Consider the following 25395-nt stretch of genomic DNA (forward strand, 5'->3'; position numbering starts at 1 on the left):
CTGTATTTGTATTTCTCTTCACAGCTACAAGAATAGCCGTGTCTATACATAGCCAGGGGACGTGTGGCACTTCTAATACATTGTGATCATGACACTCAGCCGGCAGAGGGAGAACAGTGTTGAGCTGATGAAAGGGGACACGGCTGTGGCTGTGTGAATGGGGTACATCTCAGTTATGCTGCTGATTTATGGCTCTTTGTCTATGGCTGACAGTTTTGTGCCAGTGGAAAATGCCAGGGCTTGTCCTTGAGAGCAGTTGTAAAAGTTCAACTACAACAATAGATTGTTCCCTGAGGTTGTTATAGAGACAATGCCATTTTGGTGTCCTTGTTTACTGCGCGGTATTTTGTGACAGTGCTCTGCAATTCTTGGGCCCAGTCTACTTGCAGGGTTTTTGCATTTAAAGTACTAAAACAAAGTACAGTGAAACTGACTTATTAAATTCTTTGTGTTATGACGTCTTTGGACATGCCAGTATCAGACAGCTACTGTAATCAACCAGCTTCACATAATCGAATATCTGAACCTCACTGAAGATTGACCAGTTATATCAAGAGTATGGCCACCAGGTAAACTGTGGGCTTATGGCAATGCAGTAAACAACTTGTGGTTCATGGGTAACATCTTGACACAATCAGGACCAGCTCATCTCCAGTGTTTAAAATCACAGCATTTTTTTTTTTATCATACAATCATATTGGGAGTTTCATTAAGTTAAAACTTTTAGTTATTTACACAACTGCACAGGTACTGTATGTGTATAGAATTGCTCTCATCTTGCCAAGTGCAAAAATATTAACTAGCCTTGATCCAATTATTAACCCACACAGAAAAATCTGCTCATTGTGTGTTGACCTTACGCCAGTCTCCATAAAAGGAGATGCCCATTCAATCATGTACGTAAGCAGAAACAGTCTTCTTCAAATTTTCCTCGATTTCTCAAGTCCACGCCTAGTCCTTCCTTCGGTCGTGCATATCACTTCTCGCACGATCAGCCAGCACGGGACATTTACAAGTCTTCCAGAAACTATTTGGGATATTTTCTTCAATATGGACTTTGATCAGTTGAAAGGAATTTGACATGCAAATACGACTCCGTTGTTTCACGACTCCGGAAATTTAGAAAAATCAAGATACTATAGAAATGTATTGATAAACTGGACACATTTTCTCACTATATTTGCAATCGAGGTCGTAGCTATTTGTAATATTATTATGAACGATAGATCACTACAAGTAGTACACTTTTTAGTACTTTCCTTGACCAAATTAAGGAGGTTCTTGTAATTCCGTCAACAAGGATGATGTTTGGGAAGTCAAGGACTTGCAATTTTGCCGCTGTTCCTGAGCGGGGTCAACCTGAGTGTAACGTGGTGGTTCTTGGAGTGATGGGGTCTGGAAAGTCAGGTTTGTTCAGGTTCTTCTCTGCCAAGTTAATATTTAAAAAAAGCAATATCTCATTACATAATAACATAATTGATAAATAAATGTTTGCCTGAGTCCTATTTGGCATAGCTGGATAATAATTGTGTTTGTATTCTACAGTTTTGAGTGGTTTGTTATTACAGAAATCTGATACCAAATATCCTGATATATCATGGGAGTGTTTATGTCGGGTTGTTTCTCATGCTCCAAATGTAGACCCCAGATTTAAAGACAGTTTGACAGACATGTAATGTAAGCCTCAATCTAAACAGGATGTGTTTTTCTGCTTTGCAGCGTTGACTGTGAAGTTTCTCACAAAGCGCTTCATCAGTGAATACGACCCCAATCTCGGTAACAATTTTCAGTCTTCATAATGAAAACAACAACGATGACATATCCTCTTGGTTTCAGTTCCTGTCTGGACATTTCCTGAAGAACGTGTTTTCTTTTGTCTGACTTCCTAGAGGATACCTATTCCACTGAGGAGATTGTAGACCAACAGCCAGTGGTGGTGAAAGTGATGGATACCGCTGACCAGGTATGAACAAACACGTTTTACACACAGCTCACTCATGATCTCTCAGTTGCAGACCAGGCTGAGTGATCCGCCATGCTGTCTACCTCTCTGTAGGATGGTCCTGTGAACTGTGAGCGCTACCTCACCTGGGCCAACGCCTTCCTGGTGGTCTACAGCATAGACAACAGACTGAGCTTCGAGGGATGCCAGCAGTACCTGCAGGCTGTCACCCTGCACACTAAAGCCCTCCAGCCTGACACCCCCGTCATCCTGCTGGGAAACAAGCTGGATATGGAGAGATACAGGTGAGTGGAGCCTCCTGGAGCTCTCAGTACTGTTTGAAGGGCGACCACACAGGGGGCTGTGAGGAGGTCTGGATCTCTAGCGGTGCAGAGTCTCATCAACATCACAACCAAAACATGGGAGGTTAGTGGAGAGCATGCGTCAGGGCACGTTGCTGCTTTATTTCTGCAGATCGTGAAGCAAGCTGGGACTGCTGCGTCTTTGCTGCTGTTTATTCAGCAGACTAATGTTTAGTGGAGGATGTCAAGCAGAGGGGATGAATAGCAGGATTTGAGGTTGATTATTTCTCTTGATAGTGTATGATTGTTTAAACTTGGCTTTGTTTAAACTTGGCATACACACATGCGTGCTGCGTTCACCATTCATGAAGAAACCGTTTTTCCATTGTTTTGTTGAGATGTCTTTTGGTTTCGATTAACCTTTTAGTTGTAAGTTCAGTCATATAGTCCCAATCACAATAAATTGTTCTTTTCACAAGGTGATGAAATGTGTACATTTGAAGAGAATGACCATTCTCTAAAATGATAGATGTGTTCTTCACAACTCAAAGGTCACATTCTCTCTCTCTCCCTCTCCATCCTTCTCATCCTCTAACCTTTTCCCTTTCCTCAACCAGGCAGGTGAGCCAGTCCGATGGCTCGGCCCTGGCGTCTCGTTTCGGCTGCTTGTTCTTCGAGGTGTCTGCTTGTCTGGACTTCCTCTCGGTGCAGAGGGTCTTCCACGAGGCGGTGAAGGAGGCCAGGCGGGAGGGCGAGCGAAGCTCCCCGTTACGACCTCTGTACATCAGCGAGGACAAGCCCCTGGTGAGCCTCTCCTCGGCCGCCTCTTTCACCAGCCCCCGTTACACGGAGCTACCAGCCCCCACCACTGCCAAGCTGATCACAGTGAAGTCCTCCAGAGCCCAGAGCAAACGCAGGGCTCCCACACTCACCCTGCTCAAAGGGTTCAAGATATTCTAATGGATGGAGCATATTAACCATTTTCCTTCAGGGAGAGGAGAATGATGTAAGGTGTTGACGGATTGGCATGAATTGGGATGCGAAACAAGCAACAACTGCATGAACATACAGAGCAGACTGCAGGACAAATTTTTGTGTGATTTATACAGTATACAACCTTGATCAGTGATGTCATTGCCAGGGTCACTGGATGTGGACCAAAGCTACAGTGACCTTTCAGTGAACAGGACCAGCAACCATGCTACATACTTCTCAGACAGAATTCTTTATACTGGACTTACAATGATTGTGTCATAATGAATGTTTGTATTGGCTCCCCACAGCCAATGTTCCCATGTGCCTTACTGGCTTTCACTAACTATGAATTTTAAAATGTCATGTTGTAGTTTCACTTTGAATTTTTGATCTGATGGTGCCCTCTGATGGTGTATTAGGGTAACTACATGCAAAACTGAACTTTCACAAAACCTTTTTAGATCTTTGTGAAAATGCTTGTGCACTTTTTGGTGTGTCCATGTACTGCATGTTACTGAAGTACTAAAAGGAAAAGGACAGACATGATCACTTTATATTTTATTTCTGTTTTGTAAAAACAGATATGAAGGGATGCTATCAAGCAGTGATAAATACACAAACCATATATATAAAATGTTTAACAGACTTAAACAAACCAAATTAAAACATATTCTTCAGAGGCACTTATTTGAGTGCTTATTATACATCACAAGAGTTTTAATACAACTCGCATACAATTTTACTGTTCAAGGATTTTCAAGCAAGTAAACTGTCCTAGCCTTTATCATGTTGTTATTAGAGTACGTTTTAAACATTTTTAAATATCACCGTCTCTCTTTCCAGAATGTCGTCCTCTACTCTGGAGTTACCTAATGGGTCTCAGTACAGTTTTGCTTTTCTTTTTCTTCCTCTCGTCCATAATTCCATCACTGGCGCTCTTTCTCCCCCATCAACACTGCTGCCTCTGCCTCCTCCTCTTCCACCTCCATCTCTACCTCCTCCTCCTTCTTCTCCACCTCCTCAGTTTCCACCACTTCTGTCTCCACCTCTTGTCTTTCCTCCTCCTCCTCCTCCAGTTCTGCTGCAGGTTCAGGGTACAGATTGGAGACGTCTCCGTTCTTCCAGGTCACCATGATCTCTCCAGGTTTGAGCCTGTCTGTGTCCCCGCTGTCTTGTTGCGGTTGGATTTGCTGCACCACACTCTCTGACAGTGTCCTGACCTGAGTGGGGGTGCTATGGGTGGCATTGATCTCTGTGATTGTCGTGAGGACCTGGAGTTCTTCACCCTCTGGCCTCTGAGCCAGAGAAGCTGCAGCCTTATACTTGGCTATCTTCTTCCTGTTCCTGTGTGGTAGAGAGAGAGAGCCGTCATGGAGCCGTCACCAACAATGGGGTAATTGGATGTGTGTCAACGAGTTCCATGTGGGCATATGTAGTCCACCAAGGATTCTAAGATGTCTTACTTGTTAGCCATGGAGCCCATGCCAAGGAGCAGGCAACCAAGGAGGAGAGCCCCAAAGGACAGAGCCAGCATCGCCAACTTCCATGACGTTGCTATGAAAAGGAGAGACACACACTACTGAACAAAGACATCTTATCACCCATCCGTAAAATAAATATTAAAAAACAGACTGTATGCCCAGGACCTTTCAGAGACGTCAAAGACTGCTTTTGAACTTGCTCCAAGTGTGCACTTAACAACTTCTTTAAAGACTTAGGGAATAAAACTTTATGGCCGTGTGAATTTGAGCTAAACCTTCTTTTATTACCACAACCTTTTATGGTGGAAGGGATGAGGATGCATCGTTAGTAGTATGTCAAGTATGGTAGTGACCTTGTTAAGTTGTTCCTCCTATCTCAAACTAGTCAACCAAGTACAAGGGAACAACTGTATCCAAAGTCCTGATAAACGTGTTTCCAAATACTGAAGGGAACCAATAAATGAAAAAGGTTCTGTTTTTCTGTGTTAAAACATTCAGCACCACAGGCACAGAACACATCAGCAGCATCACTTACGGTCCTCCGTGCGATAAAACCATTTTAAAAACTCTCTCTGTTCCTCAGTCATGGCGGCTGCGCTCATCTCCTCTCCCCCCTCTCTCACCTCAAACTCGTCTTGCTCATCGGAGGATGCCCTTTTGGATCCTGTGGGGAGCCAATACAAACACATGCACATGTCGCAGCTCTGCTGTAACAAGATGGAGGACACAAATGGTGGCTAACCTTCCACATTAATATGTATGTTTTGTCATAGTTTATACAAGGTTTTCTATTCACACAATAATTGAGTGTCACTCTGATTGTGTGCTGGACTCACTAAGCCTCTCCTGGCAGATGTCCCCTTCATCCAGAGACCTCCACTTGGACTGTTTGCTTCGGGGTGACAGAGTCAGGCGTTTCCCATCTGTGGACAGCTCTAGAGACAAGTTCCGGCTCATCAGTCTGTTACCCTCACAATCCCACTGGAGTCCATTCCCCTCCCTCTCTCCTCCCTCCTCCCCCCCTTCACAGGGCACCGTCTGGACAGGATCGGCGTGGTAGCCTGACAGGCACCTGGATGTGACCACACTCTGCAGGATATTGGGGTCCCTCCACACCCACTGCTGAAGGTCTGAGTCAAGGCTGCACTTCTTCAGCTGAACCCAGCCAGTTTTAGAGTCTTCAAGGCACAAGCTGTGAACTGTGTTGTGGATCATGAAGCTGCTTGTCCCTGAAAATGTATTTGGACATGTTTGATATTGCACAAACCCAACAGGCTTTTACTAGTTTTTATGGTCTTATGACCATATGACTCAAGATCAGCTTGAGATTACCTATTATTAGGAGCGCAACATTACCTGGAAGGACAAGACAGAGTGCCATCCAACCGTACATCATGTCTGGTTGGCTAAATCTGCATTAAGGAATAACATAAATCATATACATTACATGGATTCATTTGTGTAACATGTTAAATTACTTAATCCCAAAAGAAATACAGAATCCCATTCCAAATTCATCCTCAGATGTTTTACAATATATTAACAATTTGATTCACATTAGAGCTTATTTGCTTAAGCTTGAGCAGGATATTCATCTCAAGTTATTTTAGACAATTCCTTTCCCTGTTTACTTTCCCTGTTTCCTTAAAACCAGAGGGTTGTCTGTAACAAATTAGTTACACCAGAAAAATGTAGACCAGTCCTGCAGATGGAACGTTTATCCAAAGCACTGCCTTATTTGTTCAACAGTTGAATTTGTACTTAACACTGCTTTGAAAGTAGAGATATGTTAAATATATCATCTTAAATGTTGTATTTTTTACCGTGTAACAACCAGTTACAAACACTGACAACCAGAATCATCCTTATAAGGTATTGTGAAGTGGTGTGGAACCATTGGCAATAAATAAATTATAAACAGAAAAAAATTCTGAAAAATTTGAAAAATAGACAATAAATGTATTTTGATGACTAATGTGGTTGTCCTATTATGTTCTTGACCCAAAGCTTCAAACCATGTTCTAATATATACGCAGACTTTTCTTCTTTTATATATAACAGTTATGACTCCACAGTATTTTGCATCCCAGGGAGAGTTCACTTACCTCCGTAGAATTCCTTCTCTGACTGTCTGGCATGGGAGCAAAGCTGCACAGAGCATGATTCTACCTGTTCAAGATATACCACAGGGAAGAAAAGCTTTCCAAAGTTCAAGTGGGAGGGGATTAGGTTTCATTGCCTCTTGATTCAGAAATCTGTAAGACTTAATGGACTAAGATGGCAATGAGTTTTAACTAAAGTTTAAGTGAGACTGTAAACTAGGGTATCATCTGAAAATAATTGAGGGGTTACATTGTTTGAAGCGATTTTGAGATACATGAAACATGAAATCTCTCAAATTTAATGTTGAATGGATGGTTCACATTAAATGCCCCTATTCTCTGCACAGTTGAAGGCCAGATAAGTCTATTGCATACCATTTTCTATCTATTCTCTTCAACTCAAAATATGAACTAGAGCTCAAGCTTTGACTGTGTGATTTGGGAGAGTAAGGACAGCTGGCCCTGTATTTAACAAGGTCTTTGACCAGTTACTGTTTAGTCAGCCTAGCTATAACCTTGTAACTGCCTTTTAAGGGGCTGACAGAAAAACAGTCAGTGACTCATCGGTCAAACACCTGGCACATAAGCAAATGTCGTAATATTTGGTTGTTAAACAAGAAAAAAATAAAGATATTTATTTCTTTACGACAACTGTGGCTTACAGTGTGAGGTGAATGACCTTTGTGTCATTTAACATATACACAGAGATCACAGGATTTGAAAATGGCATGATATGGATGCCAGTATAAAATGCCCTTTGATAAATGATTATGTTATAGGCTATGCCTGAGGATAGCTTTCCATGACAAACAGAAGTTTTCATAGTTGTGATACCTCTCCAGGATAAATAATGATGTCACCAATTTAATCAACTTTAAAGAAGATCCATCTATGAATGGTTAGAGACCTACCCAACTTCTGGAAGACTATGTGGATTAGCCCACACGGCTGTCAAACCTGTGTTCCATGGAGGTTTTATGACCCTGACAGCCTGACAGGTATGACAAAGTACTACTTAAGGTTCTGCGGACCATGTGTTAAAATACTTGCTTCCACTCGGAATTTATTCTTGAGGGGACCGGAAGTGCAATTCACGATAGGAAAAACAGAAAAACATGGCGGCGCCCATAGAAGGAGTGTCAGATGAAGCTGTAGCCTGACTTTCCAAATACAGCTAAGCGATTCATTATTTGTATTAATCCTGTAGTCGATTCAAATATATTGGACATTTGATATTCCTGCTCCTGCAATTATCAAGTGTATTGCATTTAGGTAGGTGAAGATGTGGAATACTGTCAGTGCAAAACAAATGGGTTGGAAGACACTCCATAACATGTGCAGTTATTGCATACAGAGACATGTTTCTGTCCGACTGTGTAATCGAAGAATCCATATCAAACATAGATGTGGTGGACCCATCCCTGACCAGACACTGACAGTTGGCACCATTAAGGATTCGACACCAGGACCACCTTGGAGAATATTGTTTTTAGGCACTGATGATTTTGCAGTAGAATCCCTAAAACTGCTCTCCACGTTCAGGTAAGACTAACACAGACCTCTTGAATGAGCAGAAACTCCATGCAGAAATGCTCCCTGGCCCCTGCCTCATATGGTGCTATATAATATGGTATTTGTTTATTTTACAGAAAGTCCAGTGATGGAGTTGTGGAGTCACTTGAGGTTGTCACACTAGATAATGATGTCCCAGTGAAGAGGTTTGCTGAGGTGAACAGTCTCCCGGTTCACACATGGCCTCTTGGAGATCTCCAGGGCCGGTTTGATGTTGGAGTGGTGGTGTCCTTCGGCTGCCTACTCCGGGAGAGACTAATCAACCAATTTCCATAGTGAGCAACACTGATGTGTGCAGTACATGTCGTAAAATCATAGTGAAACACCAGAAATGCTGTCGGACACTGAGTGCCTGCCCTGAAAATAATCTTCACATTGAGCCAGTCTTAAATCCTAGATGTGTGCATGTGTGTCCCATCCTAGATGTGTGCTTGTGTGTTCTCCAGTGGGATCCTGAATGTCCACCCCAGCCTGCTCCCCAGGTGGCGAGGCCCAGCCCCGGTGTTCCACACTATCCTGCATGGGGACACCGTCACGGGGGTCACTGTCATGCAAATACGAGCCAAAAGGTAAAAAGACCCAGTCCTCTCACTCTCACCACAGCATGGGAACCTGTCCTTTACAGGGGATTTGTTGTCTGCCAGGTCTATGGACATCATATAAGGAGGAAGGGCAGTTGAGGTGATACATGATTACATTAGCTGATCACTAATTCACTCATGACATGTTTGCTGCAGGTTTGATGTGGGTCCCATTCTTCACCAGGGATTCCACCAGATCCCTGAGAACTGCACTGCTGACCAGCTAGGAGCAACCCTGGCTGCTCAGGGAGCTAGCCTGGTGAGAGAGATCACACTACTGTGACTGGAGCACATGCAAGACCTGGTATCAACCTGTCATGCAAACCCTTAAATGACTTATATATTAAAGCAAAGGTCTATTTTTTGTAAGAGCAGTTGATGGAGACTTTGAAGAACCTTCCTGAGAGAATATTACACCAAAGGGAGCAAGACAAAGAGGGTGCAACATTAGGTAAGCATGTTGAAGTCTCCCAGCATGTATAAGCATACCAAACACAATTCATGTCTCAGAGCTTTTGTGTCATGCTTCCCACAGCACCTAAAATAAACGCGTCTATGAGCTGGATGGTGTGGGAGGAGCAGACCTGTGCCCAAATTGACCGCCTGTATCGTGCTATTGGATCTCGAGTAAGAACAGACTAATCTGATGTGTAATACCGGGGAGGATAACATCCATTTCGCTGCTGTTGTAACACATTTCCATCAATTCTATCAGATCCCGTTGAGGACCATTTGGATGGGGAAAACAGTCAAGTTGTTGGACTTTGTCGGCACATGCAATATATCTCTTTCAGGTAACCGATTTGTTTTATGATCAGACCATTTCTGGGTTGTACGATTGAAAACCAACACTGACTGGATTCATTTTGACCGCAGGGAGAGGAAGGAAGCCAGTGCCAGGATGCATCAGCTACCAGAAAGAATTAGACACATTGGCTGTCTGTTGTAAGGTATGTAGTACAGTAGCTTGCTTGTTAGACCCTGACTTGTCATTCTAAAACAATTCAGCTACACGGCAAGGCTCTTTCAAAATGATACCAATAGAATGACAGTGTTCATTTGGCTCTGGTGTAGGATGGCTGGGTGGGATTCAAGGCAGTGATACTAAAGAAGAGACTGTCTGCAACAGACTTCTACAATGGCTACCTCCACCAGAGCTTTCAGAAGAGATCCTCTCACCAGACACAGGAGTGCCTGTTTGTCAGCAACAAGAACAGAACTGAGCTCCAGCCAATAGGAGAGAACACATTGACACAACATACTGTCCATTAAGGCTCATAATATAGTAACCATTGTACAATGGCATCTCATTTGATGGAGTTAATATTATTCTTTGCAAAGAATTTCTCTTTCTCTGTCTGTTTTAAGACAACTGAATATCAACATGAATGTAATAAAGTGGCATTCTTCACAAATTACAGGAGTGAGACTCAAACCATTGTAACGTGCACTTAAATATATAAATAATTTAATTTGCATAAACACATTTTTACAGTACTTCTTACATCCTTTTGCTTCATTGCAATATTTTATACATTATTTAGCATTTCTTGGTAACATTGTATCTATACTGTAGATGATGGCTTTATCTTGGAGATTGCATTTTCCCAGGAAAGTTGGTGTCTCGCAGCAAGCTGGTTGTGAGGTGACTGTCAACCTGGTGGCTTGACAAGTGGGACATACCACTGAAGAAAAAATATTTGATTTAACATGGTCAAGAACTTAAATGAAGCAGACAAATGTAGGCTAGGTGTTTAGCTGTACCTCCTCAGTCATCCCTGCTGTCTTCCTGCCCTCTGTGTTAAAAGGAGGTTTCAGGTATCCTTTGAAGTGCTGCTTCACCAGGTCATGGAACGTCGACAAGCAATCCTACACAGGACAGAAGGCCAGAGTAGGCTTAGCCACTAATATGTACAGTATTCGGCAGAATATAAACCTTTATTTTCTGCTAGAAATAAGTATTGTCTCTGGGATCGTACCCGGCCTTCCTCTGAACAGATGTAAGTGAACCACCGCAGTCCTGCTGCCACATGAGTGATCTCATCTTTGTATATCACCTCCAGAACATCCACAGAGGCTGTGTCACCCTGGCTAGCGAAGCGGGACAGAGTCTGGGGGTGGACATCTAACCCCCTGAAGAGGACAGGGAGAGCGAGAGACTGAGACCTCGCATGATTCTGATTATTACTGCAGGCTTCTATTTCACAGATTTTAAGACATGCGTGAGAGAAAAATCATCTAAGCCAGTCTGCTTGTTTACCTGGCCTCATGCACCATGTGCACAATAGCAAGCCTTGCTAGAAGGTCATGTGACGTATCTGTCGCTGACTGCCACAGTCCTGTAGAGACAAGTGAAGGTTAAACCAACTCCCTGCTCTTAAGTTGAATGTTACACTCATGAAGTGAAATCCTCACTGTACCTACCGTTGTGTACAGGCAAAGCTCCAAAGAAACTCCCAAGTTCTGTGATCCTCGTCTCCAACAGGTGATAATGCTGTTGAACATATCACATGCTGATTGTATGACCAGTAAGTGGCAATCTTTCTATTATCTACTGTGCCTGTCCGTGATCTGACCAATCGTTGTGTCACACTGACCTTGGCCTCGTCCCCAGCCACTTTGACAAAATCGCTGAAGAACTGTCGAGGCAGCGGCTCTCCAGTGTCCAGTCGAACTGTGGAGAATCTGGCGATGACATCCCAGGACAGGTCGATGGCCCACTGCTCTATGTTAGCCAGGGAATGTAGCAGAGCTATCCTGCTGGCCTGGCCACACACAAGATGGAAGCATTCAGCACAATGTCACGTTGTGCTTTGGCATCTCTGTCTGGTTAGCCAAAGAGGTGTGTCGTACACACGGACCTGTGTGCCTCCTTTGCCACGTTTGATTTTCCCTGGCTGCAACACAGTCAGGGTGTCCTTCCTGCTGGGCTGGGCTGGGGGTGTGGCCTGGCCCACCTCCGTTATCCCCCCTGAGCACCACCGCTCCTGCACCTCCAGTGTCAGGCTTACCTAAAGAAGAAGCACAGGGCTCATTTATACATCAACTGTCTGAGAAACATGTCTGCATCCCAGACCATGTGTCTTTCATTCTGAGATGGAAATGGTGTGGTACTAATCCGCTTGCCTTCTCTTTGGGATCAGGAGTACACAGAATCTTGGTTGCCCAGAAACACAGCGTGTCCTCAGAGGGAGATAACTTGTTGTTCTCTGGTGACAGTTGGCCTGAAACAACAACAAAAAAAAGATTAGTCACATTGTATTGGCAAACTGTTTTGTTTTATTTTTTAGACGGCTCAGTGCCATACTGCACCTATAGAGGCTGTTTTTGCCACTGGAATGGGGCTCAGGGACAGGGAGTTCTGTGTGTTCACATAAACCTTGTCTTCCACCACTCTGACATCATACACCTGGTTCTATAACATACAGATTTCATACTAAGTTACATAAAATATTTTCAAATATCCAAATCACGCTGTTGCTTGAGATCACTTTTCCTACCTGCAGCCCAGTAGTGGAGACCCCAGTCTCCAGACAGAAGTCAAAGTGGTGCCAGGGGCAGACCAGAGCTAGCTTTCCATCCCCAAGGTCCTCTATATCACCCAGGTCCAGGGGGCCACCTAATCAAAGCACCAGTTAGACGTCTCATGAGTACGTTTGTTGTCAAACCCAAAACAAACTTATGAATGATTGTGTTACCTTCATGAGGGCAGGAGGAATCCATCGCCCAGAATGTATCATTTTCGGTATGAACAAGTACTATGTGTTCACCATCTTCAGAATACAGCCTGAAGTAAGGTCGACATGTGTATTAACCAGTTTACATCAACAAAGGTCAGAGGTTTTCTTAAAGCGTAAATAATTCACATAATAGTCACCAAGCCAGCTGACAGGGCTTCAAGTAGAAAGCATGTGAGCAAATGACTTACTTTGTACATGTTTGCTCAAAATTCAATGTATCCCCTACACATTGCCAATTTCCATCCTTGACTATTGCTCGTAATGCTGCAACTAAATCCTCTTCAAAGTGATCCATTAAAACCATGCGCCTATATCGATATAAAATCTATATAGCAATGTTGCAACCTGGGGACTACAAAACTCACTTCCTGATAACTGTCCGCCCCCTAATTGCTTCCCATCTACACATATCCGGGGTGGAAAAAGACGACGCACAACAGATTTTTTTTATTATACAGATTATATTTGAATACCGGTAACAAGCTTTGGTATGCCAAATTAAACCAAAATGTTTATTTGAATACCACCGGGTCTGTGAAACGAACGTCATTTGATTAATTTAACCCATTACATAACCATATAATAAAAATAATTTCCCCCAATTTCCCAGAGCATACTGTAACAGTAGGTATGAACCTATGTCAGCATTTAAACGAATCATTTTCTAACAGCATCTACTCAAAAATGAATATAGCCTAGATACCGGTTAAACATATGCCACTTAATGAAAGGGTGATAGAATATAGCATGAGTGAAAAACTATAATATACATTAGTAAATAGATTGTGCAAAGTATTCATGATCAGTGTCTCATGTTTTAGTATACCCACATGGATTGAAAGCCCATTTTGCATATAGGAAAGAACACTGGCTACCCCTAGATCTTCTTCTTTTACTAATACTAAGTGCAGGACCAGATATAGGATAAAACGTTTTATACTACATCTTACCTGAATACAATAAACATTTCAGTACATTCTTTAAAAGCTAAAACAGTGTTAGTTGCAATATGATACAATTCAGAACACATAGACCTACTTACAATATTTGCCCATAACACTTTGTATATTACTACTATCATTTACAAATAAGAACAGACAAACGCCAATAAAAATGTAGTGATTCCCATCAGAAACAGTTGTTAGAATGGAGAATGAAGAATGGAGTGTGATGTCATTCTAGTTATTCTGTCATTGTCCAAGTACTGGGATCAAAGGTGAGTAATGGTGGAGTTCAGGATATCTGGCTTGCACTTGGTGTTGGAGGCCTTGGAGAGATCTCGCTGTGGTAGGAGGAAGACTGACATTAGCAATGGCAGATCACAAACGGTCCAAAACTGGAATAAATACTTCCATGTCGATACAAAGAGTGACAATGTGACATCAAGGAAAATAAAAATGGATCAGGGAAAAACGGGAAAAGTTGTTAGATAGGGAAGAGTTATTAATGGTTGAAGGTGGGGAAAACAATACCACAGCATCACACAGCCTTGCCTAATGGCATGCATTTTGACTAACAAGAATGCACTTACAGAATATGAATGCAGGTGGTTAATCACAACAGTTAGTTTAGTTTAAGACACTGCTGATGAGAACAACTTTTTGAGAAATGTATGTTCAAACAAACCTTGATTGAATAGATTCAGGATTGCTTAAGTCTTTCTAAAACAAAACCAAAATTACTGTTATTTTCACTATTATCACCCATTCTAACTAGACTGTGTGTTGCTGCTGAAAATTCAAAGGAAAACGTGAAGGATTAGGGGGGAGAAATTAAACATCCAAATTACCGCAAACTCTGAGTAGGTGCTGGCAACAGAGTGAATACTGATGGTACGCTGTGGACTAGCAGGGGTCCGCAGCACTCCGCACAAAGGAGACACATTCACCTGGGCTATGTTCTCCTTGTGACGCTCCTGCAGGCCTCCATGAGGGGGTTTGCTACGTCCTGGGGTCCGTGCTCCAGGGCCCTGGGGAAAACACACAGAAGTATGAGCCACAAGAATCACTTACCAACCAAGACCAACTAAGGACATTTTATTGCATTCATGTGGATGGTGAGGTTAGTACGAATCTTTTCAAAATATTTCCAATCATAAGTCACTATTCTGCACTATTTTTACACATTAATTTGTCTATATGATTATAAGATCAGGCCTGAACTGCACAGACCTTGTTTGCTGACAGTGGGGGGCGGGACATAGGTGAGTGGCAGACAGTCCCGCCATAGACGGAGCGCATAGTGCTGTTAGAGTTGGCACTAGAGGTGCTGGAGGTAGCGTTAAGCTGAGAAAGAAACATAGCAGTTAGTGAGGCCATCGCCAAGCCAACATATTAGAATAGTGAAACTAAAGTAACTTGATCTGATTTGTTGGCACTGTTAGTTAAGGAGACAAAGAAACATCCAGGTTAACTATTAGTCCACCTGTCATTCACATAATATGCAATAAGTCATGCAATTGATAAAAAGGCTTAAAGTACACATTAGTGGTTATGATACCTTTCGTGTTTTACTGGGGGTTGCAGTGCCAAGGAATCTACGTTTGGTTGGAGTTCGGACAGATGTCCCATAGAGCATATCCTCCTCTGTCTGTTTGTTTTTCTTCAGATGCTGTAGAAAAAGTGGGTACAGTGACGAATCATATCTGAAGTGTAATCCAGAGAGCTTGTGATCACACACAGAGCTACTTCCTCACCCTCTCCAGTTTCTCTCTTTCTTTCTCAATGCGGTGCAGCTCCCACTGCTCCTCCACAAACTGCAGGAACTTCTGTTCGTTGACCAGGAACTCCCTACCCTGCTCCAGCTCCCAAACATCGATCTGGGCTTTCAGCTTTTTCTCAAGCTGAAAAACCAAAACATAGACAGACGAGACTCTTTAACATTGAACAAGGATGCCTTTCATTACAGAAACGCACTTGGTTGTTGCAGATGGTATAAATATGTTTTGTATCATCTTACCTTCGGAAGGCTTTTGTGCAACTCTGACCTCTGCTTCTCTTCCTTGAGGAGGTTTCCTCCTCGGTTGGTGAATCTGCCGGGATCTGTGGCTTTTTTCTTTCGGGATTGAAAGAGCAAGGGACTTGACGTTAACTTAAACAGGGCTGACACGGCCTGGTCGGTGCTGTTCTAAAGCAAGCCCCAGTGTGGTCATGGTGCTGCTCACCTCCAGCTCCAGGAAGAGTCTCCAGCTGTTCTCCCAGCGGTGGACTCCTTCAAACAACTCTTGGTGCTCCTCATAGTGCCGTTTCAGAAGCAAGATTTTAGCCTCATGCAGGCTCAGCAGCTCCTCAGTGAACTCCTCTAGGGGGATGAAAAGAGAGCTCATTTGAAAAACTGCAAACCATTGAAAATGAACCCCTTAAAAATACAGTTCTTAGGTACCACTCACCACTGAAGTATGCCAGAAAGGCCTGCCGCTGGTCGGTGCTGAAGAAGCACTTCTCCCAGAGCACAGCTATCTCTGAGCGCATGGCTTCAATGACATTAACAATGTTTCGTAGCTTTATCTCCTCCAGGCGCTGGACCTCCGCTTGCAACTGACAAGAGAAGAAAACATCTCTCCTGGTTATAGAATACACTTTTGGGTGCCCGTACCCCAAACACATCACGTGTGGGGTTTGGAATGCTTGACGCAGACCTCGGAAGAATCATCTGTCAGTAATATGAACTACACCACAAGTTTGAGTTTTTACTGACTGCTTCCAGGTTCCTCTTCTTGGAGGTAACCATGTGTTCAGAGAAGGCCTCTCTTTCCTCCTGCGGGACCTGCAGCCTGGACCAAAGCTCCTGGATCTTCTCTCTATGACTCTCACACACAACTTCGTTGTCTGCCTTCCTCTCCTCCAGCTAAACACACAACACAGCACAAATTACAGTTAGCTCAATGGCAGAGCAGTTATCTCAACAGCATAAAATGAGTGATAAGCAAATATAATAAGTCCATGACTATATTAGCTGACTGACCTGGCAAAGGAGGAGTTTGAGTGAGGTAATATTTTCTCTGGACAGGCAGAACGCATCCTCATCTTCACAAACAATGTCCTTCTCGAAGCTCGTCTCAGGAAGCTGGTCCAGGTCCTCCATACACAGGATGATCTGCTTCTTGACGTCCACAAACTCTGCTCGCCTCCTCCCCTGAATACAGACACAATCATGATCTTCCCTTCCAGATGAATAGACATCAGCCAGCATAAACTATATCAATAAAAAAAAGGACAACAGACACAATAAACATGTCCTCTCAAGTCGGAACTCGGAAACAAAGTATTCATACCGTCTGTGTTGATCATAAGAATTGACAGTCACCTTCTCTGCCATCTGGTTGGAGATGTGCCGGCGGAAGCTGTCCAGCTGCTCCATAGAGGGGACGCAGTTGGGGGTGATGGCGTGGGCCTGGGAGCACAGGATATCACACAGGTCCTGATCCTGCTCAACCAGGGCTTTCAGCTGCTGCACCCTCTGGCTCCTCTCCTTCACCAGGATCTCCACTCGCGTGCGGATGTCTTTCTCCTGCTGGAGCATGCTGTTACCCTTCTCCTCCTGGGCAGGTGTGAAACACAGGGCCGTAGAGGTCAAATAAATGGGCATCACATTTCAAACGGATTGGATGGTATTCCACAAGACAGTTATCACAATATGTCTCACTGACTAATGCCTACCTCAAATGGAGGCAACTGCAGTTCCAGGGTGAGTGTCTCCAGCTCTTTCCGGCATCTTTCAAGGCTGCAGATCAGTCTTTTTTTCAGAGATTCCTCCTCAGCAATCATCATGTCCAACATCCCCTATGACATCAGTATATTGAATCAGCATCTGAACAATTCTATAGATAATATAATGCCAGATATTCTGATAATCTCGGCATATGCATGCAGATTAGTATTATCGCCATGGGGTGAACAGATGCACCACTTTCAGCATGAAGGTACAGTCTGGGTCATTCAGAAGGACACTTTCAATGCCTAACTAGGTAGAATTTTTATGACTCACTTGAATGTGGTTTTTGACAACATTGGTTCTCTGCAGTCTTTGGTCCTCCGGAATACCAATCTCCTCCCAGATGTCCTTCAGGTGGCACAGAGCTTTATTCAGGCATGCCACAGACTCAGCTGCGAGCACCTCACTGGGACAAGAGAAGAGGGGGTTGGTCTCATCACCCTGCTACTGGATGACTGTTTGGGTGTAGGAAACTACTCTAGCTAGCCTAGCTCTGTCAAACTATCTGTCAAACAAACTACTGTACTACTAGTAGTAGGAGCTAACGAATAACACAAAATATCTTGTAGTGATAGATTTCCGCTAATGGTAAATAAGACATTTGTTTGATCCAGTAAGGCAACTAACTAACATTTAGATAGCAAGACATAGAGCAAGTGGCAGGCAACCATGAATGCTAGCTATTGCTGCTAAAATTTGTTGTGTTGCTTAGCATTTGACATTCCGTGGATTGCATCAAGTGAGATATTTCAAAATACCTCTTTCTCATCGTGACGTTCCAGTATTATTAGAATCGTTCTTGTGAAGAGCTGTAACACTTTATACATCCAAAATGGGATATTTGTCTAGTTAGTTTAACAACTTTCAAAACCCTTGTTGTACAGTAACTTCAGTGCACTAGATCTTCGAAGCCGTTTCTGTCTCATTCAAAATACGCATCAAAATGCAGTCTTGACTCTCATTGGCTATGGGCAGCGACTGTGTCATTGGGTATGCCTGTTTTGGTTTAGACCGAATAAGTGGTCAGACCATTGTGCGGGGTGGGAAGTGAGTACAGCTATGTTTGAATTTGTTTTAAATATAATAGTTGTTTTTTAATCTGTCATGATCCAGATATGTTGGTTAATTTCAACCTAAAATGTTTCATTCGATTTTGAATGTATAGAAATGATTAAATCGATCCAACAAGGTGCGCCGGGGGGTGGACCGGTGCGGATGAGCAACAAACTTATTGAAACGGGCGTGAAATAAACAGCGTGTTCAAAACCCTCCTTTATTCATTCAAACGATCAAACAAGCACAATGCACCAAACACAACATTTAAAAATGACAGTATATGTTTATTTTACATTTCTCCAGAATATCGTTCATCATTGCAGTATTTACAATTTCTTGCGGGAATGCACTGGAATGTCAGCATTTGATAACAAAAACTGTCGACTCCTTGTCGTTATCTGGGTGGTGTCCTTTTCAGCTGGCTGCCAGGGCAAACGGCTTCGTGTTCACTTTGGAATGACCACTCATAAATGGTTGTCCAACAAAGCCTCCAGAAATCTGGCACTATTTGTTATGGCGGTTGTAACTACAATGAATTTTAAACCTAAAAGGTAATAGAAGGTTTATTAGTGCATATATTAAACAGATAGTGTCGAACATCAGAATTTGTGTTTGTTATTATTAAAGTTATTACTTACCTTTCTCTTTGCCTAAGAAGCGCAGAGCTGAGATCTCGGAGAATGTGCAGCCTCCCAGGAACATGACCAGGATGATACGCTGGGCATCCGTCTTTGCTCCATTGCTGCCAGCTTGGAAAGAAAGAGGTTAAAGTACCTGCATACTCAATACAGTTTACTAACTGCTATGATGTGAACTTAATGCATAATATATCTATATTTCAAGCCCAAATGTCTCACCTGTGACAGCAAACTCCTGGCTATTCAGCATCCTGGTGACTTCTTCTAGCCCTGTCCAGCCATCACGCTCTAATACCTGTTCATGAGGAACAGCATGAAGAAGATGTGCTCCTGGGTCTAATCATCACATTAGGCAGACACAGGTGGATAACAGGCCATGCATGATTTGATACTGGAATAACCTACCTGTTCAATGAGTTTGCAGCTCAGCGGGACATAAGCCCCACTGAAGATGTAGGCCATGTCACGAGGAACGCTCAGATTATACTCCTCATCTGATTTGGGCACCTTAGATGCAATGGGAGAGTAAACACAGTTAATATAACTATGCAGTCAACCTACTTTTTGGCCATTCATGTTTTGAAAGTTGAAGAAATAAAAACATTATAAATTGGGCAACTAACCAGGTTAAGCCTCCGGCTCAAGGCTCGGAAATGACTCTTTCTTGCCAAGGATGAGAAGGCATCGGTAAGTTTTCCTGGAAAACAGTCAGTCAGTAAGATAACTATACTGTACTGTAGGTGACTGTACTGCACTGTAGGTAACAATACTGTGCTGTTGGTGTCCAAATTTGATTGGGAAACAAAAGATCCCAAATCTGCTGGTGACCATCAAAGAATCTGAGTGACTGTTTCCAGGGCAGCGGACACTTCCTGTCTCACCGGCCGCTCTGTCGTTGACCAGTTTTCCTACTCGGCTCTCCATGACGGTGAGGGTCTCTCCTGGCTGCTGCTCCACCAGTAATCCTATCTGTCTCAGGTTGGAAAACGTGAGAAGGTGGTCCACACCATAACTCTGAAACGGATAGATGGAGATAAAACATGAGATGTGACAGCAGTAAAATATGAAGAAAATAAACATTCAGTCAAACCCTCAGATTATAGCTACTTACTAGGAGCTACCTACCCACTACCTACCCACCTGTAAATACTGTGCTTTTAATGATCTGTAATCTTTGGGAAGGAGCCCTGTAGGATCACACAAGCAGTTGGTTTAGAATAATGTATTTTCCAAAGACCAGTTTTATTCTTAATTAGTTTGTATAGTATAGTACAGCATATATGGACTCACCATTTTCTGTGAGAGACAGCAAGCAGAGTAGTCTCAGACTTTCCAACATGGAGACCTCCAAGAATAGACACCAAAACACAGTGATTGAGAAAATAGCTCACAAAACTCAGTGCTTGACTAATCAAAATATATCTGTTCGGAAATTGTCGTTCAAACATGTCTTATTACTGGCATACTCACTTGTCTATTGATGTGCTCCTCTATGAAGGATATACATTCACGGATTTCAAAGCCTTCCAGTAAGGCTGCAATGGACAAACAGCCATGATATGTAATTAATCTGAAACCGCGCCCCTAATGCAATTGTATGGCCTGTGTATATGTGACATGTCAGACATGTCAGGTATTTTCTTGCCATCTTACAGTGCTCGGTCTTTAGCAGCTCCTGAAAGTCCTGCTTGGTTTTCCTCTTCATCATTGATTCACTGGCACCAATATCTGAAAGAGACACAACATATTTCTCAGATATATTCTTATGATATCCATCACCTTCCAGTGACCCTAAAAAACCCTCGACCTACATAAGCCACATCTTAGGTAACGTAAAAAGGTAATATAGGTCATCTCAGGTAAAGCTATCAGGTAATATAGGTTCTATTGATCAACTGTGAAGTCTAAGGCTCAAACTCACGCATGCTGAGGAGTCGATGTTCCTGTTTTAAACCTTTTAACTCCTCGGACACAAACGTCTTCATCTGCTTTATGTCCATGCCTTGGCGCTTCTGTTAGACAGAACAGAAGAGGCACGGCATCTAAATGATCTATCAGTCTACAGAAAGATACCATTTGGATGTACAATTACACTTAAAAACACTTAACCCTTGTGCTGCCTTCGGGTCACATGACCCAAAGGTTCACAACGAACCATCGTTGTGTTTACCCAATTTTACCCAATACAAAAACAAAGTGAAGCATTTTCTTTTAACCTTCGCAATGTGGGGGGTCTGAGACAGCCCGACGGTTAAAAGAAAATGCTTCACTTTGTTTTTGTATGCGGTAAAGTTGTCGCAATACGACGGTGGGTCACAATGACTGATGGGTCAGAATGACCCGAAGATAACACAAGGGTTAAAACACACTTACATCGTAGGCCGTCTGGAGGTTTCTGGCCTTCTGACTTAGAAAGCTGAACACGTTGGAGAAATGCTCATTTCTGATTTCACTGAACACCTGAGACACACAAGACAGTGTTGAGTGAGATGTTGACTTAAAAAAACAACCAAATAATAGTGTTCTCTAAAAAGCAAACCTTGTCTTGAGAGTTCAGCATCACTTTTATACTCTTGTCAGATGACGTAACCTCAGGACCAAACTCAACACATCCTACAAAACAAAGAGAATATACTAACATACCAAACTATAAAATAGAAAAAGCTTAGTGATTAAAGAATAGTCATACTGCCTACCACATTTGATCCTGAATGTGTCATCCACCAGTCCTTCATATACAACTTGGGAGCACAGAGGAGTGACAAAGTCCACATCTGCAAAGAGAATGGCAGAAATTATGAGGGGAAATTAGTAGAACAGGATCTACTACTGCTAAGCAGCTACTACACCTACCTCTGTCAATGAGAAAAACATTTCCGATTTCTGCTTGGTGAGTTTTCTGTTCGCCTTCTTTCACCTGCTCCCTCCATGATTCATAGGTCATCTGAATCAGGAGAAAGACAGAAGAATACAGGGATGTTCCATTCGGAAACAAGTTGGTTGAACCAAAGACTGGCACCTACAACTGTGAGCTAAATTTTACCTTGGAGCATCGCCCAATTCCATAGACTTTGGAGAAGGGGCCATAGAGAGAGTGGAGAAGGTTCAGAGCACTGCCTGCTGTCCTCACCCAGCGCTGGTCCCCATCCTATGAGTGAACAGTTTGGGTGAGTTTATATCGTAAGTCAAATATATTGTATTTAAAACATTCTATTTGTGGTCAACAAAGCCTAGAATGTTTCAAATTCAATTACAACAGCCATCTACAAAGTCCTCACTAGGAAGTTGTCTCTGAAGAATTCTGGAAGCTCCAGACTGATGATGTCATCGTCTAGTGGTAAGAGGTAGAAAGCCCATTCATCTATGGTCACATCTGAAAAGGTAGGGATTTAACAAATTATTACTGTCAGAATATGCACACTTAGGACAAATAAACAGAATTCACTAAATACTCACCACCATAGATTCCCTGCTCCTCCAACAGTGCCTCACATGAGTAGAACTAAACACACAGAGACTTGGGTCAAAATTATTTTACAAATTACATATTACTGACTCACAATAAGGTATAAGCATTACCTTCTGTGGGCAAAATATGATCTTGTATCTTCTGAATTTTCCAACTGCCTTGTCTGCATTGACCACGTCTGAGAAAATGTGTACATTCATTAAATAAGATGAATGAATCCACTACTTGATGACAAGGAGCTGACAGTGAAAGTGTGTAGTTTGTGTTACAGGTGTCCTTACCACATATCCATTTCATAGTTTGTATCCTTGGACGTATGAGGAAGCATATCCTGCGAAGATCAGACCATTGTATTACAATAACATTAGGCAGCAGACCATTTTATTACAATAACATTAGGGAGCAGACCATTGTGTTACAATAACATTAGGCAGCAGACCATTGTGTTACAATAACATTAGGGAGCAGACCATTGTGTTACAATAACATTAGGGAGCAGACCATTGCTTGACATTACAATGTGATACGTACTGATCTGAGGTGCTGACAATCTGTTTGTATTCCACTTTGTAAAGCTTGTCTACTTCATGTTGCTATAAGCAGAAAGATGACACCAATATGACTTCATTACATAACTGTGTAATAAACGTATTTAGAATTGCAATTCATAGGCCCATGGTTACAGTAAACAGGTTTACCTTTAGTGTTGTTACATTAGCAATGCGATCAAGGGGACTCATAAGATCTGCCTCAATAAACAAGTCCTTCTTCCCTGGAAGCTGTGAGAAAACCCAAATTGGAAACTATGACATCAGTGCTGATAATGATATTATCATGGTGAAGAAAATGGTAACCAGCTTGAGACATCCTTAACAGGCAGTGAGTGCATGACTGGAGTGTGGAGACTACTAGCTTAGATGTGGTCAACGGGATGAAATGTGACAGGGCCAACCTGTTCTAGTAGGTAGATCAGTTGGTCCCTAGCCAGTATCTTGAGCATAGAAAAGTCTGGGAGTTCAGGGGCATCTCTCCTGGCGCTGTGAGCCATGGCATAGATGGGGGACGGAGTGGTGCACCTTATCAAAAAGCCAACACCCTCCCTGGAATTAAAAGGTACTACACGTTAGAAAACGTTGGCTCTGAGAGCTGCAAATATTATTGGGACAGTAAATTGCTGAAACGAAGCGTTAATTACACAAGCAAAATGAACACAATATATTTGAATGAAGAGCGTGACTAGGATTAAAGACTTGCTAACATGATCAAACAAGACACCCGTGTTAGCCAGTTAGCTACAGTACAAATAACAACACTGACAGCTCAGCTGATCACCATATTGAAACTGTTGCGACACACCTTGACACTAATATGAAAACAACTCAAAACAATAATAATTAACATCATAAAGCAACTTATATTGAAAAAACAACGTAGGAAATTACAGTACTATGACCAATGCTCCTAAGGTTTTCTATCTTGCTTCCGTATGGAATGTTTCAAAGCTGTTTGTTTCACTTCGGACAACATTAAAGGTGCACAGTTGAGGATTCAGAGTTATATCCACAACATAAAAGTTTACCTCTTCATTTGTTACAATCAGGTGAAAATGAGTTCAGATTCGATTCTTTTGTTGGAGACTGTTAACTTTGCGGCAGATAAACATCGTAATCAACGCCGAAAAGATCCAGAGGCAACACCTTATATAAATCACCCAATAGGTGCGGTATGAGTGGGTTTGAGAATGCCTGCATCCCATATGAATCTAGCTAGATCGTGATAACATTATTTATTTTTACAGGAGTGGCAAGAATTCTAAGTCATGAAGGTGGAATCACAGATATTGAAGTTCTTCAAGTGAGTTTTTTATTATAGCAAACCTATTTGACATATCAAATAGGTGTATAGATTAAGTCAATGTCTAAAGACAGACTACAATAATTACATTACAAGGTCAGGAGGTAGTATTTCATTTATAAATTATCAGCTGTAAATTATCTTTTCAGGCAGCGTTGCTACATGACACTATAGAGGACACAGAGACCAGCATAGCAGAGCTTGAGGCAGTGTTTGGGCAGACTGTGGCAAGGATTGTCCAGGAAGTGACCGATAACAAGACCTTGTCGAAGCAGGAGAGAAAGCGTCAGCAGGTGGAGCATGCGCCCCACTCTAGCCAACAGGCCAAACTGGTCAAACTGGCTGACAAACTATACAACCTGAGAGACCTAAACCGCTGTACTCCCACAGGTAGTGTCTCTCTCTCTCTCTCTCTCTCTCTCTCTCTCTCTCTCTCTCTCTCTCTCTCTCTCTCTCTCTCTCTCTCTCTCTCTCTCTCTCTCTCTCTCTCTCTGTACAGTCATACTGTATTGAGCATGCTGTCTCCTTTGTTGTTGATAGGCTGGACAGCAGAGCGGATTCAGGAGTACTTTGTGTGGGCAGCCGAGGTGGTGAGAGGACTGAAGGGCACCAACCCAACTCTGGAAGGGAAGCTGGAGGAGCTCTTCAAGAAGAGGGGTGTTGGGCTCTGAAATGCTCTTAGGAAAGGGGGGTGTTGTGGAGAAACACAAATGCAATCAGTTTTGTGGTATAGCTTAATTTTTTTGTGTTGTTTTCAATTTAAAGGATTAACTCTCCGCAGGACATCAATTTCTATCTTGAGCATGTTTTAGGTTGTATTATTACAATACTTCATAGGAATGTATCTGAAAAGAAAGGGTTTGTGATGCACAATTAGCTCAATGATGCAATGTTTCAGAGAAATAAAGAAAATAACGGAATGATGTTCACAGTGCTGCTATTTACACACAATAACAAATAAAGGTTAATT

The 25395-nt window shown here is 42.6% G+C and overlaps 7 protein-coding genes across 9 annotated transcripts; 3 read left to right on the forward strand and 4 right to left on the reverse strand.

Moving 5' to 3' along the window:
- Positions 1-863: 863 nt before the first annotated feature.
- On the forward strand, positions 864-3902 carry rasl12 (RAS-like, family 12). The gene is made up of 5 exons (XM_062471457.1): positions 864-1407; positions 1720-1776; positions 1890-1963; positions 2057-2247; positions 2862-3902. The coding sequence occupies exons 1-5, from the start codon at positions 1302-1304 to the stop codon at positions 3202-3204; spliced, it is 771 nt and encodes a 256-aa protein (XP_062327441.1). The 5' UTR covers positions 864-1301; the 3' UTR covers positions 3205-3902.
- A 131-nt stretch (positions 3903-4033) lies between these two features.
- Positions 4034-6882, reverse strand: si:cabz01068815.1 (solute carrier family 51 subunit beta). Its single transcript, XM_062471456.1, has 6 exons — positions 6806-6882; positions 6057-6112; positions 5537-5929; positions 5236-5364; positions 4683-4773; positions 4034-4563 (listed from the first exon to the last, which is right to left on the reverse strand). The coding sequence occupies exons 1-6, from the start codon at positions 6859-6861 to the stop codon at positions 4146-4148; spliced, it is 1143 nt and encodes a 380-aa protein (XP_062327440.1). The 5' UTR covers positions 6862-6882; the 3' UTR covers positions 4034-4145.
- A 1010-nt stretch (positions 6883-7892) lies between these two features.
- Positions 7893-10370, forward strand: mtfmt (mitochondrial methionyl-tRNA formyltransferase). Its single transcript, XM_062471716.1, has 9 exons — positions 7893-8344; positions 8452-8649; positions 8821-8943; positions 9112-9214; positions 9331-9406; positions 9491-9582; positions 9671-9749; positions 9832-9905; positions 10030-10370. The coding sequence occupies exons 1-9, from the start codon at positions 8085-8087 to the stop codon at positions 10225-10227; spliced, it is 1203 nt and encodes a 400-aa protein (XP_062327700.1). The 5' UTR covers positions 7893-8084; the 3' UTR covers positions 10228-10370.
- Positions 10371-10399: 29 nt separating this feature from the next.
- si:ch73-314g15.3 (uncharacterized protein LOC368688 homolog) lies at positions 10400-13094 on the reverse strand. The gene is made up of 12 exons (XM_062471717.1): positions 12884-13094; positions 12654-12742; positions 12456-12574; positions 12268-12370; positions 12082-12179; positions 11817-11966; positions 11553-11720; positions 11380-11449; positions 11216-11294; positions 10935-11088; positions 10720-10824; positions 10400-10640 (listed from the first exon to the last, which is right to left on the reverse strand). The coding sequence occupies exons 1-12, from the start codon at positions 12997-12999 to the stop codon at positions 10608-10610; spliced, it is 1284 nt and encodes a 427-aa protein (XP_062327701.1). The 5' UTR covers positions 13000-13094; the 3' UTR covers positions 10400-10607.
- Positions 13095-13154: 60 nt separating this feature from the next.
- prc1b (protein regulator of cytokinesis 1b) lies at positions 13155-18322 on the reverse strand. Its single transcript, XM_062471118.1, has 14 exons — positions 18167-18322; positions 17682-17814; positions 17354-17476; positions 17001-17234; positions 16659-16829; positions 16392-16541; positions 16084-16231; positions 15859-15995; positions 15654-15749; positions 15391-15537; positions 15195-15305; positions 14867-14980; positions 14485-14664; positions 13155-13977 (listed from the first exon to the last, which is right to left on the reverse strand). Exons 1-14 carry the CDS (start codon positions 18175-18177, stop codon positions 13906-13908), a joined length of 1827 nt encoding a protein of 608 aa, XP_062327102.1. The 5' UTR covers positions 18178-18322; the 3' UTR covers positions 13155-13905.
- A 315-nt stretch (positions 18323-18637) lies between these two features.
- vps33b (VPS33B late endosome and lysosome associated) lies at positions 18638-24126 on the reverse strand. Of its 3 annotated transcripts, none has more exons than XM_062471503.1 (24): positions 24019-24126; positions 23524-23671; positions 23270-23350; positions 23103-23164; positions 22853-22902; positions 22682-22749; positions 22559-22604; positions 22381-22475; positions 22146-22250; positions 21956-22046; positions 21799-21876; positions 21642-21715; positions 21476-21562; positions 21024-21114; positions 20756-20830; positions 20573-20637; positions 20393-20447; positions 20243-20289; positions 19984-20116; positions 19726-19799; positions 19508-19609; positions 19322-19397; positions 19103-19213; positions 18638-19008 (listed from the first exon to the last, which is right to left on the reverse strand). In XM_062471503.1, the coding sequence occupies exons 2-24, from the start codon at positions 23617-23619 to the stop codon at positions 18929-18931; spliced, it is 1842 nt and encodes a 613-aa protein (XP_062327487.1). In that variant the 5' UTR covers positions 23620-23671; positions 24019-24126; the 3' UTR covers positions 18638-18928. The 3 variants fall into 3 exon arrangements, with proteins under 3 accessions (XP_062327487.1, XP_062327488.1, XP_062327489.1); XM_062471504.1 differs by having other exon boundaries at positions 24014-24086; XM_062471505.1 differs by lacking the exon at positions 24019-24126 and adding an exon at positions 23904-23992.
- On the forward strand, positions 24115-25389 carry hddc3 (HD domain containing 3). The gene is made up of 4 exons (XM_062471510.1): positions 24115-24289; positions 24370-24425; positions 24575-24815; positions 24966-25389. The coding sequence occupies exons 1-4, from the start codon at positions 24178-24180 to the stop codon at positions 25094-25096; spliced, it is 540 nt and encodes a 179-aa protein (XP_062327494.1). The 5' UTR covers positions 24115-24177; the 3' UTR covers positions 25097-25389.
- The last annotated feature ends 6 nt before the right edge of the window (positions 25390-25395 follow it).

This window comes from Osmerus eperlanus, chromosome 10, assembly GCF_963692335.1.
Source record: "Osmerus eperlanus chromosome 10, fOsmEpe2.1, whole genome shotgun sequence".
Classification (NCBI taxonomy): Eukaryota; Metazoa; Chordata; class Actinopteri; order Osmeriformes; family Osmeridae; genus Osmerus; species Osmerus eperlanus.

Coding starts and splice junctions, on each gene's coding strand:
- rasl12 (XM_062471457.1), top strand. CDS start 1,302: ATGATGTTTGGGAAGTCAAGGACTTGCAATTTTGCCGCTGTTCCTGAG. Junction 1,408..1,719: donor GATGGGGTCTGGAAAGTCAG/GTTTGTTCAGGT, acceptor TCTGCTTTGCAG/CGTTGACTGTGAAGTTTCTC. Junction 2,248..2,861: donor CTGGATATGGAGAGATACAG/GTGAGTGGAGCC, acceptor TTCCTCAACCAG/GCAGGTGAGCCAGTCCGATG.
- si:cabz01068815.1 (XM_062471456.1), bottom strand. CDS start 6,861: ATGCTCTGTGCAGCTTTGCTCCCATGCCAGACAGTCAGAGAAGGAATT. Junction 5,365..5,536: donor CATCTGCCAGGAGAGGCTTA/GTGAGTCCAGCA, acceptor GGCTCCCCACAG/GATCCAAAAGGGCATCCTCC. Junction 4,564..4,682: donor ATGGGCTCCATGGCTAACAA/GTAAGACATCTT, acceptor TCTACCACACAG/GAACAGGAAGAAGATAGCCA.
- mtfmt (XM_062471716.1), top strand. CDS start 8,085: ATGTGGAATACTGTCAGTGCAAAACAAATGGGTTGGAAGACACTCCAT. Junction 8,345..8,451: donor AAACTGCTCTCCACGTTCAG/GTAAGACTAACA, acceptor TTTATTTTACAG/AAAGTCCAGTGATGGAGTTG. Junction 9,906..10,029: donor CATTGGCTGTCTGTTGTAAG/GTATGTAGTACA, acceptor GCTCTGGTGTAG/GATGGCTGGGTGGGATTCAA.
- si:ch73-314g15.3 (XM_062471717.1), bottom strand. CDS start 12,999: ATGGTTTTAATGGATCACTTTGAAGAGGATTTAGTTGCAGCATTACGA. Junction 12,575..12,653: donor TTCCTCCTGCCCTCATGAAG/GTAACACAATCA, acceptor TGCTTTGATTAG/GTGGCCCCCTGGACCTGGGT. Junction 11,089..11,215: donor CACATGGTGCATGAGGCCAG/GTAAACAAGCAG, acceptor TGTCCTCTTCAG/GGGGTTAGATGTCCACCCCC.
- prc1b (XM_062471118.1), bottom strand. Junction 16,830..17,000: donor CCAACCAGATGGCAGAGAAG/GTGACTGTCAAT, acceptor GTCTGTATTCAG/GGGAGGAGGCGAGCAGAGTT. Junction 14,665..14,866: donor CCCCACTGTCAGCAAACAAG/GTCTGTGCAGTT, acceptor TGTTTTCCCCAG/GGCCCTGGAGCACGGACCCC.
- vps33b (XM_062471503.1), bottom strand. CDS start 23,619: ATGGCTCACAGCGCCAGGAGAGATGCCCCTGAACTCCCAGACTTTTCT. Junction 22,476..22,558: donor GGAGCAGGGAATCTATGGTG/GTGAGTATTTAG, acceptor CTACCTTTTCAG/ATGTGACCATAGATGAATGG. Junction 19,800..19,983: donor GGTCAACGACAGAGCGGCCG/GTGAGACAGGAA, acceptor ACTGTTTTCCAG/GAAAACTTACCGATGCCTTC.
- hddc3 (XM_062471510.1), top strand. CDS start 24,178: ATGAGTTCAGATTCGATTCTTTTGTTGGAGACTGTTAACTTTGCGGCA. Junction 24,290..24,369: donor TTATATAAATCACCCAATAG/GTGCGGTATGAG, acceptor TTATTTTTACAG/GAGTGGCAAGAATTCTAAGT. Junction 24,426..24,574: donor CAGATATTGAAGTTCTTCAA/GTGAGTTTTTTA, acceptor TTATCTTTTCAG/GCAGCGTTGCTACATGACAC.